This window comes from Acanthisitta chloris, unplaced genomic scaffold (genome assembly GCF_000695815.1).
Source record: "Acanthisitta chloris isolate BGI_N310 unplaced genomic scaffold, ASM69581v1 scaffold1734, whole genome shotgun sequence".
NCBI classification, from domain to species: domain Eukaryota; kingdom Metazoa; phylum Chordata; class Aves; order Passeriformes; family Acanthisittidae; genus Acanthisitta; species Acanthisitta chloris.
In genome coordinates, this window is record NW_008669655.1 from 24,867 (window position 1) to 39,059 (window position 14,193).

The 14,193-nt window shown below is 35.6% G+C and overlaps 1 protein-coding gene across 1 annotated transcript in view; it reads right to left on the bottom strand.

Annotated features, from left to right (window-relative positions):
• Positions 1-494: 494 nt before the first annotated feature.
• ISPD (isoprenoid synthase domain containing) overlaps positions 495-14,193 on the bottom strand; it is a gene marked incomplete at its 3' end in the record, with an annotated part of 46,197 nt that continues 32,498 nt past the window's right edge. The window contains exons 5-8 of the mRNA XM_009073380.1: positions 12,093-12,190; positions 6,701-6,790; positions 5,918-6,010; positions 495-643 (exon numbers count right to left, since the gene is read on the bottom strand). Coding sequence (XP_009071628.1) covers positions 495-643; positions 5,918-6,010; positions 6,701-6,790; positions 12,093-12,190 — 430 coding nt within the window. The remainder of the gene's footprint in view (positions 644-5,917; positions 6,011-6,700; positions 6,791-12,092; positions 12,191-14,193) is intronic.

Genomic DNA, 14,193 nt, shown 5'->3' on the forward strand with positions numbered 1-14,193 from the left:
GTTTATTTTAAATAGAATCTGTGAGTACAAAAGATGCTGCAGTGCTAACTCTTTTTGCCTCCAGCTGAGGCAATCTGCTGCTATTACAGACACAGACACTGTTTGTTTCAACACCTATATGCCATGCCCTTCCTGTCACCTGAATACCAAACACTGTTTTGATGAGGGATGTAAAATACTGCAGAACCACTGACTGAATGTACTTTTACTATTTTTTACTTTTCTAATGCTGCAAAAATCAAGTTTCAAAGCAGAAAAGCAAAAAGGGTCCTGATGTTTTCATGCGCTTCTAAAAAATGTTTACCATTTATCCCTCTCGAATCAAAAAGCTTACATTTTTGCCTATAACTACAGGCTTGTCTGAATTCTGAACAAGAACAGGCAAGAATCTTCCACCAAAATCCTTTTCATGTCATATTTATTTCCCTTTGATTTTGTTTTAAATGAAGATTCTATCATTAATCATAAAAATCACAAAAGAAGATAATTTGCACATAGAAAAATAATTACATACCTTATACTGGATAAGGAGACCATAAACTAGAATGTTTTTCTTTTTAGTTTCCCTTGCAAATTTCTTGATCCTAGTTAGTTCTTCCATCCCAATGCTGGAAGAAGTATTTTCTGAAATATCCAAGTGCACCTGCAAAGGAATAAATAAAGGGGAAACAAATCCACTTTTTCCATAGTGAGCCATTCTGGACAGCCAGTATTTAGTAACTAATTTTTATGCATTATATACACATAAGAGTACAGACTATCAAAGGATTTTCTTAGTTAGCTTGTATTACTGTTGAATTCCACTACTTATACATCCAGTGACACAAAATTTATTCTTTTCAAAGCGCAATGAAACCAATACACCAGAACACATCAGAACACAACTGCATCTTAAAAATATTCAACTAAATAAGAAAACAACTTTCTTTTCTAAGCTCCATCTTTCCCAGTTATGTTGGGGGGGTTTTTACTATCAGGATACTATAGAAATACAGGTGTTTTTCTTAAGCATCTTGAAATCTTTCAAGGCAGAACTGCATTCTTTAAAGCTTTATTTTGCATTTACTATCCTTTCAGTTTAGTGTATTAGTTGCCTAAATTGGATTAATTTCAATATACACTTCAAGTTTAAAAAGCAGAAACTATTTCAAAAGAAGGTAGGGATATGACTACCCTGAGCTCTTGGGCAGGGAAAGGCAAGTCTCATAGACAGCAGGGATGCTGCACAAACATGGCAAGTTTTATAGGACCTGAACTGGTATCTCCAGAGAGGCATCAACTAGCTCCCAGGGTTTGTGTTCCACAGTTTAATCACTTTACTTTACAAAGCTTCTATTAACTGTAGAAATCAAAATTAAGGAGGTTGATTTGATGCTGAAACTTGTACTCCTTCCTTCCTTCCTTCCTGCCTTCCTTCCTCCCTCCCTCCCTCCCTCCCTCTATTATCAATAGCAGAAATACCTTTCCACTTAAAAGAACGAAACAAAACCCATTTTTCTGGCTGAATGATTCGATAGATATAAACCTTATCTGTAGCCGCTACAGAGAGGCAGAAACATACAAGTCACTTCAGACATCTGTGCTTGGGAAAATTATTTCAAATTCTCTTTGTACCTTACGTTCAATTTATCCTGACAGAAAATAGGTCTTCACTCATTTTCCCTTGTAACACTTTTTCAAAAAGCTGTTTATTGTGTAAGTGCAAACTCACCAGAAGCAAAGCTATTGCCTTCTACTACACAGGCAGCGGTTAATTTCACATGCTCCCTCTTTTGTTATTTTTAACCCAAAACAAGGATAAGTACTGCTCATTTACAGCTACTTACAAGAAATTATAAACCCTATTATTTTGAGAGAATTCAACTTAACTCCTATTTATCATTAACCTATTTCACAACTTTGAAAAGAGATTTTTCTCAAATTTACTTTTGTACTGAAATGCAAACAACTGCAACTACAGAGCTGAAACACTGGCATTCCTTTATTTCTAACCCTAGGTAATAGAAACAAAATAAAAATCACATCCATTCATGGCACCTACAAACATGAACAAGTATTGCTCAAAAAAGTAATGTCAGTTTAAGAAAATAATTCTGGTTATACCGGAGTTGAAGAGGATACTGGCTTGATGCAAACTAATAATGGCATGAAATTTACCTCTGTGCTTCCTACTTCTTCCATAACATTAATTTTCCCTTTTGTTCAGACACAGCAGTCCAATTGCTGCTTCATCTTACAGACACCACAGGACAATCCAGCCAGGCACCAGGATAAAGGACAGACTTTGAAATCTCTGGCTATTGATAGGTTGGAATATGGACAGAAGTCATAATCTTCAGTGCAAGCTCATCCTTCTACTGGGACAATGCTCCCCAGGCTGGTTAAACAGACAATCTGGCACTATAATAACACCTGTCATTTTCACAACTAAAGCAGATGACTATTGGAAGGAAAAATAAAACTTTTCCTCTTAATTATCAGATTGTTACGAAAAACTTACTTGTGCCATGAAATTAAAGAATAGACAAGAACTTTCCAATTACACAAAAGTCTACATTAGACTGTTCCTGATTATTGAGATGGAAGCAGTTAGCGGTCTCTCCTCATTTAATCTTTCAGTTCTTCGCTACCAGAAAGAGTTTTACTTTTGAGAGTAGAAAAGAATACCCTTTCCCTTACAGCTGGTACCTAAGACCTATGCATTTAAATGTCATCATTTTGCATAAAATTCTGAGTCACATTTGCCTGAGAAATATTAATATGCTCTCTTACGTCAAAGAAAGTGTCTTATAGGACATTTTATGAACAATGTGTTCAGGTATTACGTTAAAGTGCATAGAAAAGAATTAAACTGAGGAATATCCCATTCATGACCCTTAGTGAAGAGCACACCCAACACTGATGTCAATTAAAGACTGTCGAAGAAAATTTCTGTCCCCCGTACTATCTGGAATGAGTTTTAGGGATCAGAATTTTAAAGGACTTCAGTAGTTCCCAGTGATTAATATGAGACAATGATTTGTTTAGCTAATTCTTCAGTCATTAAAACATACCTTCCAGATCTCCTATTTTTTCCTTCTTGTATTTCTAAGATAATATGGTACTTCCATCAAATCCAAGTGTAGCACCAGATGACCTTTTGCAACTAGCATACTTTGCTTTTAAAGATACTTTTACCAAATATATGTGTATCTGTGTTTTAAATGCTAGCAACTGTTTCCACCTAGTTATGAGATTTTCTTCCATTGCCTAGTTCTGAGAAATTTCAGGAAGTTATTATGAGCAACTGATGGATCTGGAGTATAGTTAAGGAATTAAATGGATCATTTCCTCTCAAGGCTATTTTAAAAGGTGTGCTTTCTGCAGGCTGCTCAAGCAAGTACACTTTCATTAAAAATGGTGCTGGGTTCTACAATGACCTCAAGATCTAGTATCTCAGGGGTAAAAGCTGAGTTTTATGGTGAAATTATATAAGCATTATTTCAATTCATACCTATTTCTTAGGAGATATTAAGACCAGAATATTTATAGCTACAATTAAATCAAGTTTCTCACATTCCATGCACCACACTAAAAAAAAAAGTATTTAATTCAAAGTGCAGACTACAAAGTAGCTATGAATCAGGCATGATAAACATGCTTTTAACTATTTAGCATTACCTAGTTGATTAAGAATTCCAACTTTACCTGCACACCCCCAAAATTTAAACAGAGAAATGGATCTTTCTAATTTTGATAAGAACTAATGAAAGCATTCTCAACCCAGAAAAGAGCATTTTGCACATCTGGTAGCTTTGTAAATGGGCAACAGAATGGGAGGCATGTAATTGCTCTGATTATGAAAGGCAGAAATAATTTATCTTTGAAAATTCAGTAAAACTAAAGCTCTACCCTGAAGTTCCTCAGAAACAGGGTCAAGAAAAAAATATGGTCTAGAAATAAAGTGCTAAATATTGATGTTGATAGAATTACAGTAACTCACTCCAAGACAACAGCATACAATACATAAAGATATAATAGGTAAGCATATAATAAGTAAATAGCTTAGGCTCTACAGTAGGATCTGGACAGGCTGGATCAATGGGCTGAGGCCAAGGGTATGAGGTTCAACAAGGCAAAGTACCAGGTCCTAAACTTGGATCACAACAACTCCAGGCAGTGCTGCGGACTTCAGGCAGAGTGGCTGAAAGCTGCCTGGCAGAAGGGGGCCTGGGGATGCTGCTCAACAGTGGCTATATGTGAGCCAGCAATGTGCCTAAGTGGCCAAGAAGGCCAGTGGCATTCTGGCCTGTATCAACCCTCGTGTGGCCAGCAGGATCAAGGCAGGAATTGTCCCCCTGTATTCAGCACTGGTGAGGCTGCACCCCAAACCCTGTGCTCAGTATTGGGCCCCTCACTGCAAGAAAGACATCGAGGCGCTGGAGCATGTCCAGAGAAGGGCAATGGAGCTGGTGAAGGGTCTGGTACGAGTGGGGGTGCTTAGCCTGGAGGAGGCTCAGGAGGGACCTTATTGCTCCCTGCAACTACCTGAAAGGAGGTTGTAGCCAGGTGGGGGGATCAGTCTCTTCTCCCAGGCAGCTTACAGGGACAACAGGATGTAGTCTCAAGCTGTGCCAGGGGAGGTCCAGGCTGGACATGAGGAGGAATTTCTTCACAGAAAGGGTTGTTAAACATTGGAATGGGCTGCCCAAGGAGGTGGTGGAGTCACCAATCCTGGAGGTATTTAATGTCTATTAATGTAGATGTGGCACTTAGGGACTTGGTTTAGTGGTGAACTTCACAGTGCTGGGTTAGTAGTTGGACTTGATGATTTTAGAGGTCTTTTCCAAACTAAATAATTCTGTGATTCTATGCAACCTTTTTTCCTTTGCAAAAGTAATTGATCTTCATGACATCTCATTTCTTTGTTAGATCTGTAATGAAATTTCATCACTTAATTTCAGATTAAGCTAAAATTGAGAAGTAAATGCTCAGTTTTACCTCTAGGTCACTAGACTATGTACTTCAGCAAGTATCCAAGTCCCATGAAAAACAGCTATTCCTTTTTTCAAGAGCTTCATATATGAAATTATATTTTAAAATCACAATATATTATCTTGTCTTCTTGCTGAAGAGCATAATAAATGAAGCCTGGAGGCACACTCTTTGTGAGGTATGGCATTAATGACAATCATTCCACCCAATGCTTCTCATCCCTATTATTAAGCCAGAAAACATCCTGACAGAATTAATCGGAGCTGGTTACACTTCATGGAGACTTTCCAATCTACTCATAGTCTCTCCTTTTTAACAGTCTGAGTAAAATAAAAGTCATGTACACCTCCATGAACTGGTAAATTATTCTGGCATTCATTTCAAACAATGAGAATTTCAGCCAAAAGTAGATTTTCAAACTTTTGCTGCATACCAGAACAGATTTTTCAGTCTTATATTTCAATAAGTATGTATTATTTATATTGCAAAGTACTTCAGAGTTAATTTTTAATACTTGGACGAGAAAAGTAACAAAAATTTTAAAACTTTGAATAACCACACAGTGTAGAAAAAAAAGCACCACTTAATTCTGTTTCAACTGAGCATTCAAGCACAGCACATGCTTTGCAGCATCTCCAGCAGAGATGGAGCACAACAGCGAGGCAGGAGTTAACAGATCAATACGACTAGTCAGCCACAATGAGTCTTTCACAGAAATATACAACTAATAAATTATCAGTTATTATCAGTGTCAGTTTAGTTCCTGGCAGCATGCAGTACATTTGTTGAAGTGAAAATGAGGCTCTTTAGAGTCAAATTTACCATTTGAATTTACAACTTTATTCTGAGCTAGCAGCAGTTTAAACCTAGTCTAACATATAAAAACAATATTTCCCAAGATGCTTGCAAAAAAAAGGGTTTCCTACCTAGAGGTGTTACCTACCGATATAAGGACAACGGGATATAAGAGAGGAATATCTGACTTTTCCAACATATCCACTAGTTGCTGGGTTCCTTGAATGGCACACTTTTTATCCTACATGAAAATAGATGTTTAGAATTACTGAAAACATCAAAGAATTATTCATAAAAATGAAATTCAAAGATCTGTTATTTACCAAAATAAAAAGAGATATCAGTTTTTTGGTTTTGGCAGGTTTTGGTTAGTTAGTTGGTTGGTTTTAATATCTTTGTAATGGTATTGTCTAGTAAAGTTACAGCTGTTTGAAAAATTTAGACTAATAATATTACCCTTAAGAAATACATATATATATATATATGTAAAACAAGATTCAGGCTCTTAATTGGTCTCAGCTATGATTAATCTAAAACCTTCCAGTTCCCATACAAGGACCCAAATACAGATTGCATGGCATGGACATGTCCAGAATGGGAAAGCCTAATTCAGCCCATGTTACAGAACTCTTCTTGAGACAATTCACTTCAATATAACATCTATGCAAGGAACTTTTGAACTACTTTCAGTTTCATCCTTCTTGCTCAAGAAATCATGGCTAGTTTAACAACTTACTGACAGAAGTGTGGAACCAGGAGAGAATGAACAGAGCAGTATCACAAAGGTATAGTTTGGTGCACATCAGAAACACCAAACATCAGAACAGACACAGCATGAGGACAGAAATAATAAACAATTTATTATTCAAATATTTACCATTTACAATTATTTTTAAGTGCAAAACTGAAAGCATGCATCCTTACTACTTACATCTATGCAAACAAAATTGTAGCACTGCCCTGAAAGGATGTTTTGTAGATGGATATCATTTTTGCTTAGAGGCACTGATATAGCGTCAACCTGATTAGAAAAAAAAAAGTCACAAGTTTTACTTCAGTTCTAACCATCTACTAACATTTCCACCATTATGACAGTTTGTTCATTCAAATGACTTAAAACTGACAATTATTATTTCCACCACAGGAACTGGAAATTGCTCAGACTTCTAGGTGACTCCACAGTGAAGCAGAGAGTCCAACACTTGCTGTAGCATAATGCTATGGGAAGCCATTCCATAAACAGCCCTGGAAGCATCAGACATGAGCACCACTGCCTGGGTTAGGAAGTTCAGCTGCTCCCAGAGATGTAAACACTGTTCATAGGATCAAGACGATCTAATGATTTTAGATGTCTAATTCTGAGAAGACTGCTATAATATTCAAATACCTACATATTGTGTCTTCATGAAACTGAAAACAATATAAATTAAGTATGCATGAAAGACCAGGTGCACTGGTGTTCTAGGATCCTACATATGACAAGACTCACCAACAGTTTCTCCTGCACATAATTTCCTCAATGAATACTTTAAAATACTGTCTTAATCACAGACATACTTATTTTGCAACCTTTAACACAAGCCAAGAAACTATCTTAGCCTAGCTAAAATAAAAAGTAGTTTCTACTACATTATCAGCTTCAGGATTGCCTTAAGAAAAACAGCAAACCAGGTGGTAGAGGAGGAATTTGTTCCCTAAGAGAAGATAACACTTTGAAGCAAAAAAGTCTTCATGCTGCTTCTATTAAGCTAGTAAACCTCACTGTTCCACTGCTCAGTTGAGCTTTATTTCTGCCCAGAAGACATTATATATAACAGTGAAGCAATACACTGCTGTGCTCCCTCAAAATGTCACTTAATGCACAACCCAACAGAAGTATCAAACCCAACATTTAGAAAGGCTTTGCACTGTTATCTTTAGCTGTATTTGTTTATTTTTGCAATACTCAGGGAGCTACCTTGTTTGCAAAGGAAGGTGGTTTGAAACTCAAGAGTAGATACTCATGCACTAATGATTTTAGAAACAATTTGGGCTGAAAATTTGATAACACTGCCCCAAATAGTTGACATTTAATATTCTAAAAGTTTTAAAAAAACTTTTTAAAAAAATCACAGAAGGTAAGAATTACTTTAAAATACTTGAAAAAATGCAATACTCCAGGGTTCTCCTGGCTTGAACCTCAGCAGAAGTAAAATCAGAAATTGCCAGGACCTTCACAACTTTGCACATGCTTCAACAAACAGGAGCATATTGCATACCAGAGTCTTTTCAGAAGGTATATGGAACATGACTCAAGACAGAAGACCTACTTCTACTTTTTCCTTTGAGATATTACAATAGATGATGCTTAAGTATTTTTGAACATTTAAAAATTCATTTAGTGTATCAGAATTTGGATTTAACTTGAACAATTTGTTAAAGTAGCACAGTGAACATTTTTTTACAGCCACATTAGTCAGCAAAAATTAAATTACATGTTGCTGTTGAAAAAGTAAGCAGCACATCTTCCCAACTAGAAGCTTCAATGAATCATGAATTAATGAAAATTAATTCTTATTTTATTTGGCATGTTAGTATCCTATGCAAAAATACTTTTTTTAAAAAATAAAATTAATACTAATCCACATTATCAGCTACTTGAGAGAGCAAAAATTACCTAAAAATACCACCTCAATAAAAATGAGTGTCACATAATATTTCAGTATTTAAATACAAAAGAGTATACGGACAAAGAAGAAGAGATGGCAAATTTTTACAAAGACTTGAATAACAAATACGTTTAATTTAATGCTTTTCTACTTATCAGATGTCCCGTGCTGAAGTTTCAACTTTATTCAACACCCACTTTCATCAAATCAAAAATTAATACCAGGGCATTGGAAACCTGCAAAGGATATTTAAATTGTACCAGAAAGCAATATCACAATTAGTACCACTCCAGCAGATGGGCAATGCTATTAAGAAATTAGTGAATTTCTACTAGTGAAACACTAGTTCGTTTCCTATTTGAAAACAACCAAATATTTTTATCCCGTTACAAAACTAACACAAAAATAACTCATGCAGTCAATCGCATTTCATGTGACAGCAGCACCTTGTCACTGAATAAGCAGGAGCACATAATTTCCAGTCACAGAAGAAAACATCTTCAGCCCCCATTTTGGTTTGCTTTCATAAAAGAAAGGCCTAAATAACAAACTTAAGGAAAGATTCAACTTATGTCTTTCAAGGTAACATATCTTAAGCAAAAACATACATTCATTCAATAGTTACACTGTTTAGAGTAACACTGACTAAAATACTTCTAAAATACTTCAAAAGAAATAACTGTTACCTTAAAAAAATTTATTAGAGAAGCATTTATTTTCATTTTCTTTATCTTAGTATTTTGATTTTTGGGTCTTTTCCCCCCTGCTATTGGCATTATCATGTTATTAGAGTCTCTCTCAGAAATCCCCCCCAACAAAATATCTTTTGAATTATTCTTTAAGGATACATGTAGAAGTTAATATGCCAGAAGTAAATACAGCTGCTACTAAGAACTAGAGGGTCAAATCTATCTAAAATGTTTAAATACTGTCAGTTTAAATTTCAGATAATATGTACTTTACTGAATGATCCCCAACTGTTCTCTTATTTAGATCAATTACCTTCCAATTAATCCATGGAAAAGGTTCAGCTTTCAGTGTGGTACGTTTAACGTGCTTACAATAATTATTACATTGCACAAAACCAAATCTCCCTCTCCAACAAGATTACTGTGCTTCATTTGAGAAATCATAGGCCAGTGGCTATCAGAGAATCACAGAATGGTTTGGATAGGAAGGGACCTTAAAGACCATCTAGTTCCAAGTCCCCTGCCATGGACAGGGACATCTTCCATTAGACCAGTTGCTCAGAGTTCCATCTAAGCCTTGCACATTTCCAGCGACTGGTCATCCACAACTTATCTGGGCAACCTGTTCCGGTGGCTCACCACTCTCAGAGTAAAGAATTTCTTCTTTATATCTAACCTAAATTTCCCCTCTTTTAGCTTCAACTCACTATTTCTTGTCCTAGCACTACAGTTAGGACCATAAGCTGAGACATAGGAGATTCCGATTGGATATTAGGAAACGTTTTTTCACTGTTAGGGTGGTCAGGCATTAGAGTAGGTTGCCCAGGGAGGTGGTGAAGTTACCATCCCTAGAAGTGTTTGAGAGGCATCTGGAACAGGCAGTGGAAGCTATGTTGTAGGGCCTAAGAGTTACACAGAGTGACAGATTAATGATTGGACTTGATGATCTTGGAGGTCTCTTCTGACCTTGATGATTCTATAAAACAATTCCTGATTAAGAGTCCCTCTCCAGTTTCTCTGTAGGCTCTTTAAGATACTGGAAGGTTGCTATGAGGTCTCCACACAATCTTCTCTTCTCTAGGCTGAACTCACCACCTTTCGCAACCCGTCTTTGTAGGGGAAGTGCTCTAGTCCTCTTATCAATTTTGTGGCCTCTTCTGGACTTGCTCCAACAGCTCCATGTCCTTCATATGTTGGGGACACCAGAGCTGTGCCCCCAATGCATATATTCTTTCTAAGGTCAGAAGTTCTGTATATATTGGTAAGCTTATGAATTAACTCTTAGAGATTTCATTATTTAAAAACAAGACAACACATTAATATTTGGGTTTATAGATTTTTAATCTAAAAATTCATCAAATGTGTAACTAAGGATGTTTCAAGGAATGAGACAGGGATCTTGATGGAGTTCTTTGGCAGGTGTTACTTTGCGGGAATGTAAGTGTTGAAGAGAAATGTAATAATCAACCACACTATGAGGAAAGACAGCATGGATCATAAGAGATAACAGTACTAGAGATCATCAGCTAAAATAACTGATTCAATAGAACCATCAAAAAAAATTCAGTCCCATATCAGTAGGAATCCCTTCAATTTTATGTCCTCATTACCTTGTTTGTATGAATGTGTTTTATTTATATATGTGTTTTATTCAAATGCATCATAGGCTCAAGTGCCTGAAAACCCCACCCATTGACTGGTTTTGCAATGAAAATTCAGCAACATGTTGTAAATTTTAACTGTTTTTTGTGCCAGTCTGATTTGAGGTTGCTAAGTTCAAAGTCACAGTGTCAATTATCAAACATAATGTATTCACTGACTTTTCTGACTGGCTTGTAAGTGTTACTCATGGCATGATCAAAGTGCTTCTATGAAAATATAATACATAGACATAGATAACTCAGCACTTACAGAAGTATATGGATAGGTGTTGTCTTCCTACTAATTGTGTAACAGTTTACATGGAGATAGAAAAAGAAATAGCAATGTATCTGGTGTCAGTGAAATGGAAACATATTTCTGCCCCATTACACAGCTATTCAGACAAGAAACGATTTTATTCAACTCTGGTAACATTTTTCACTTTTAAATGTAGACATTTAATAGATATAAAGCATGATTTCATACTAAATACAACTCTTTCCAAGCAAAACCTCTAAGTGCAATGTCAAATGACATTTCTCGATATAAACCAGCAAGAACTAAGCACACAATGCAGAACATCAGCAGCCATGAATAAAACCATTACAGAAGTAACACTATACAAATCAGGAAACCTGGATTTTTGAATACCTATTCCCTATCTGTTTCTCTGGATAATAGAAAGATGTGTTATCATCACATAATACATAATTAAGAATCACTCCAAGACCAGCCAAAATGTAAGCAATTACCAAATGTTAAGCACCTTTGGGAAAATGAAAATATGATAGTTATATTAGTAGGGATAATGAAAAAGGAAAAGACATTTAAATGCCAGTAGAAAATTCCATCAACATCCTAAAGCAAAGGTTTTAATGAGCATTCACTGTGAGTGAAATGTACCCCTATTTCTCTACAAAAAGGCTGATTAATTTGATTTTGCATTTGCAGCTCTGCAGGAATACAGCTGACTCTCTTAATTGGTTCAGACTTCAAAGTAATGAGAGCATTTCCTCTGTAACATATTTGTTAACAATTTGGGCTTACTGAATTAATAAAATCTAAAGAAAATGGCCTCTTTGTTGTCTGGATTCAATTTCTCCTCTAATCTAATATATACATTTTAAGTGGATCTGAAAGATCCCCCTCTACAGCATAACAGAGCAGAAGATGCTTCTTTCTCAGTAACTTCCACACCTGGTGTTAATCCCTAGTAAAAAATACTACAGTGACACAGGAAGTCTCAAGTTTCTCTATTCACATTTCTTAGACCATTTCTTATGAGTGGTGACCACCAGAAACATTAAATTAATCATACAGTTGACAGCCATAAAGTTCTACTTACTTTTATTTGTTTTTTCAGAGATTCAGGAAGGAGGAAACCTACTTGTGCAACAGCTTCCTTTGCATCAGAAATAACACAAACTTGTTGTGATAGGTTGTCTGTGATCAAGAAAAAAACCCTTAGTATTTCATGCAAAGAAAAATCACTCATAAGTATTAATCTCCTAAACGTTATCTTCAAACCATATACTGCTGACTCCTGACAGAACCTTTTTAACAGCTGTAAATTTAATTTTAAGACTACCTATTTCAAGGGACAGTTAATATAACTATGTGATTTATAATAACATACATCTCAAATATAAAATTCAAATTATATTTTATACAATTTTTGCACAATGTGAAAATATGCCTGCCCCCAAAGCCCATTTAAATAAGGGACTTCTATGAAAAGGTATTTTTTTCGGGTTCATATTAATGATATCAGATGTCATGCATGAAAAGTTTCTGAAAATTCACACCACTTCTCACTTGAACAGATTACTGAATGCACTTCCAGCAATAATAAGAAAAGAAAAAATAGTTACAAAAACAGGAACTAGCATAAATCCTCTTCCCAAAAATAGATACTACAAAATTGCCCCCAAAAATATTGTTTAGGGAAACTGGATGTAACTGTTCACCTCAATATCAAAGGAGTTGCAGTGACAGAGATCTTGCTTGGCATGGGCACATTCCTAGATCTTTTACTGGTTGGGGAAAAATATAATATTTTGCTGATATCAAGAACAGTAATTACAAGTTACTGCCAGATCTGTTCAGAAAATTAGTATTTTCTCTTGTTATTGACTACAGTTTTTAGATTCAGTGAGCATTTTCCTTTCTTTATGCAAACAAATCAAAATAATTCAAGTCTGAAACTCTCAGTTCTAATTCAGGACTTTATCCTTTAGATGCTGAATTAATATGCAGAACAAAACATAAGGTTTCTAATGGGTTTGGGTAGCTGTTCCACAAACAACTGGAAATTTCATAAATGTAAAGTCTAATTATGTTTAAAGCAAACTTCAATTAAATTTCAGGGATGGAAATATACCAAACAGCACTGCAAAATAAATGAGTAGTAAAAGACACAAGAGAAATAATAAAAATATGGCCTAACTGCTCTTCAAACAAGTCTGAATATAAGGACACATTTATTGCACGTGCAAAGTTTTTTTTGGAACTACATACCACACAATAACTCAACTGAATGCATTACTTAAGTGAACATCTCACTTTCTATTGTAAACTCAAAGGCTTCTTTACAAAAATAGGCATAAAGACCTGAAAATTAATTTAAAAGCTGCTGTAGAGTTAGCATTATTGGAAAGTGATTTGTGATTTTTAAGCAATTTTCTGTGAGCAGGAAAAGCAAATTAACCACTGAGAACACTAAAAGATAATCAGAATGATTTTTTTGAATCATGGGTATTTAATACGTCCAATATTTATGATGTGACAACAAAAATAGTGGTAGCAACTGGCTTTGTATTCAGTTAGCAAGAATGGGGAGGGAGGAAGAAAGAGAGAGAACAATAAACATCTGCTTATGAAACATCACAACCAGATGAAAGTGAGAATTGAAAAAATGCATGGCCAGTTCTCACAGGACTGGAAATCACAGGATACCACAACTGTGGGAGAAATTATCTTCCCATAGATTCACTGGGCAGAAAATACACTGAACATGCATCACAGTTGGCTTCTACTTTATACAGAATAAGTTTACTGTCTGAAAAATGGGTCAATGGGAAACCATATTGAATTAATTTCTTATCAGCAGAAAGAAACCAGTGGGTAGATTGAAATCAGAGCAAGAGCCACTTGAATTTAGTACTGTACATGGAATGCAGATACAAGATAGATATACATAATAAACCAGACTGGCATATCAAATTTCAAGAACTCAGATTCTATTGAACTAAGTAATTTAATGAAGAAGGTCGGATTGGAGCTATTAAAAAAATCCACATGTGGAAGAAGGCTGTGGAATCCAAAAAGGCACCATAACCAAGGCTCAGACAGTTCTTTTTTAAAAGAAGTCTGTTATCAAGTGTCAAAAATAAACTCATAAGAGGCTGCTCAAAGACTGCAGCTATAAAAACCCATTTTACTCCACT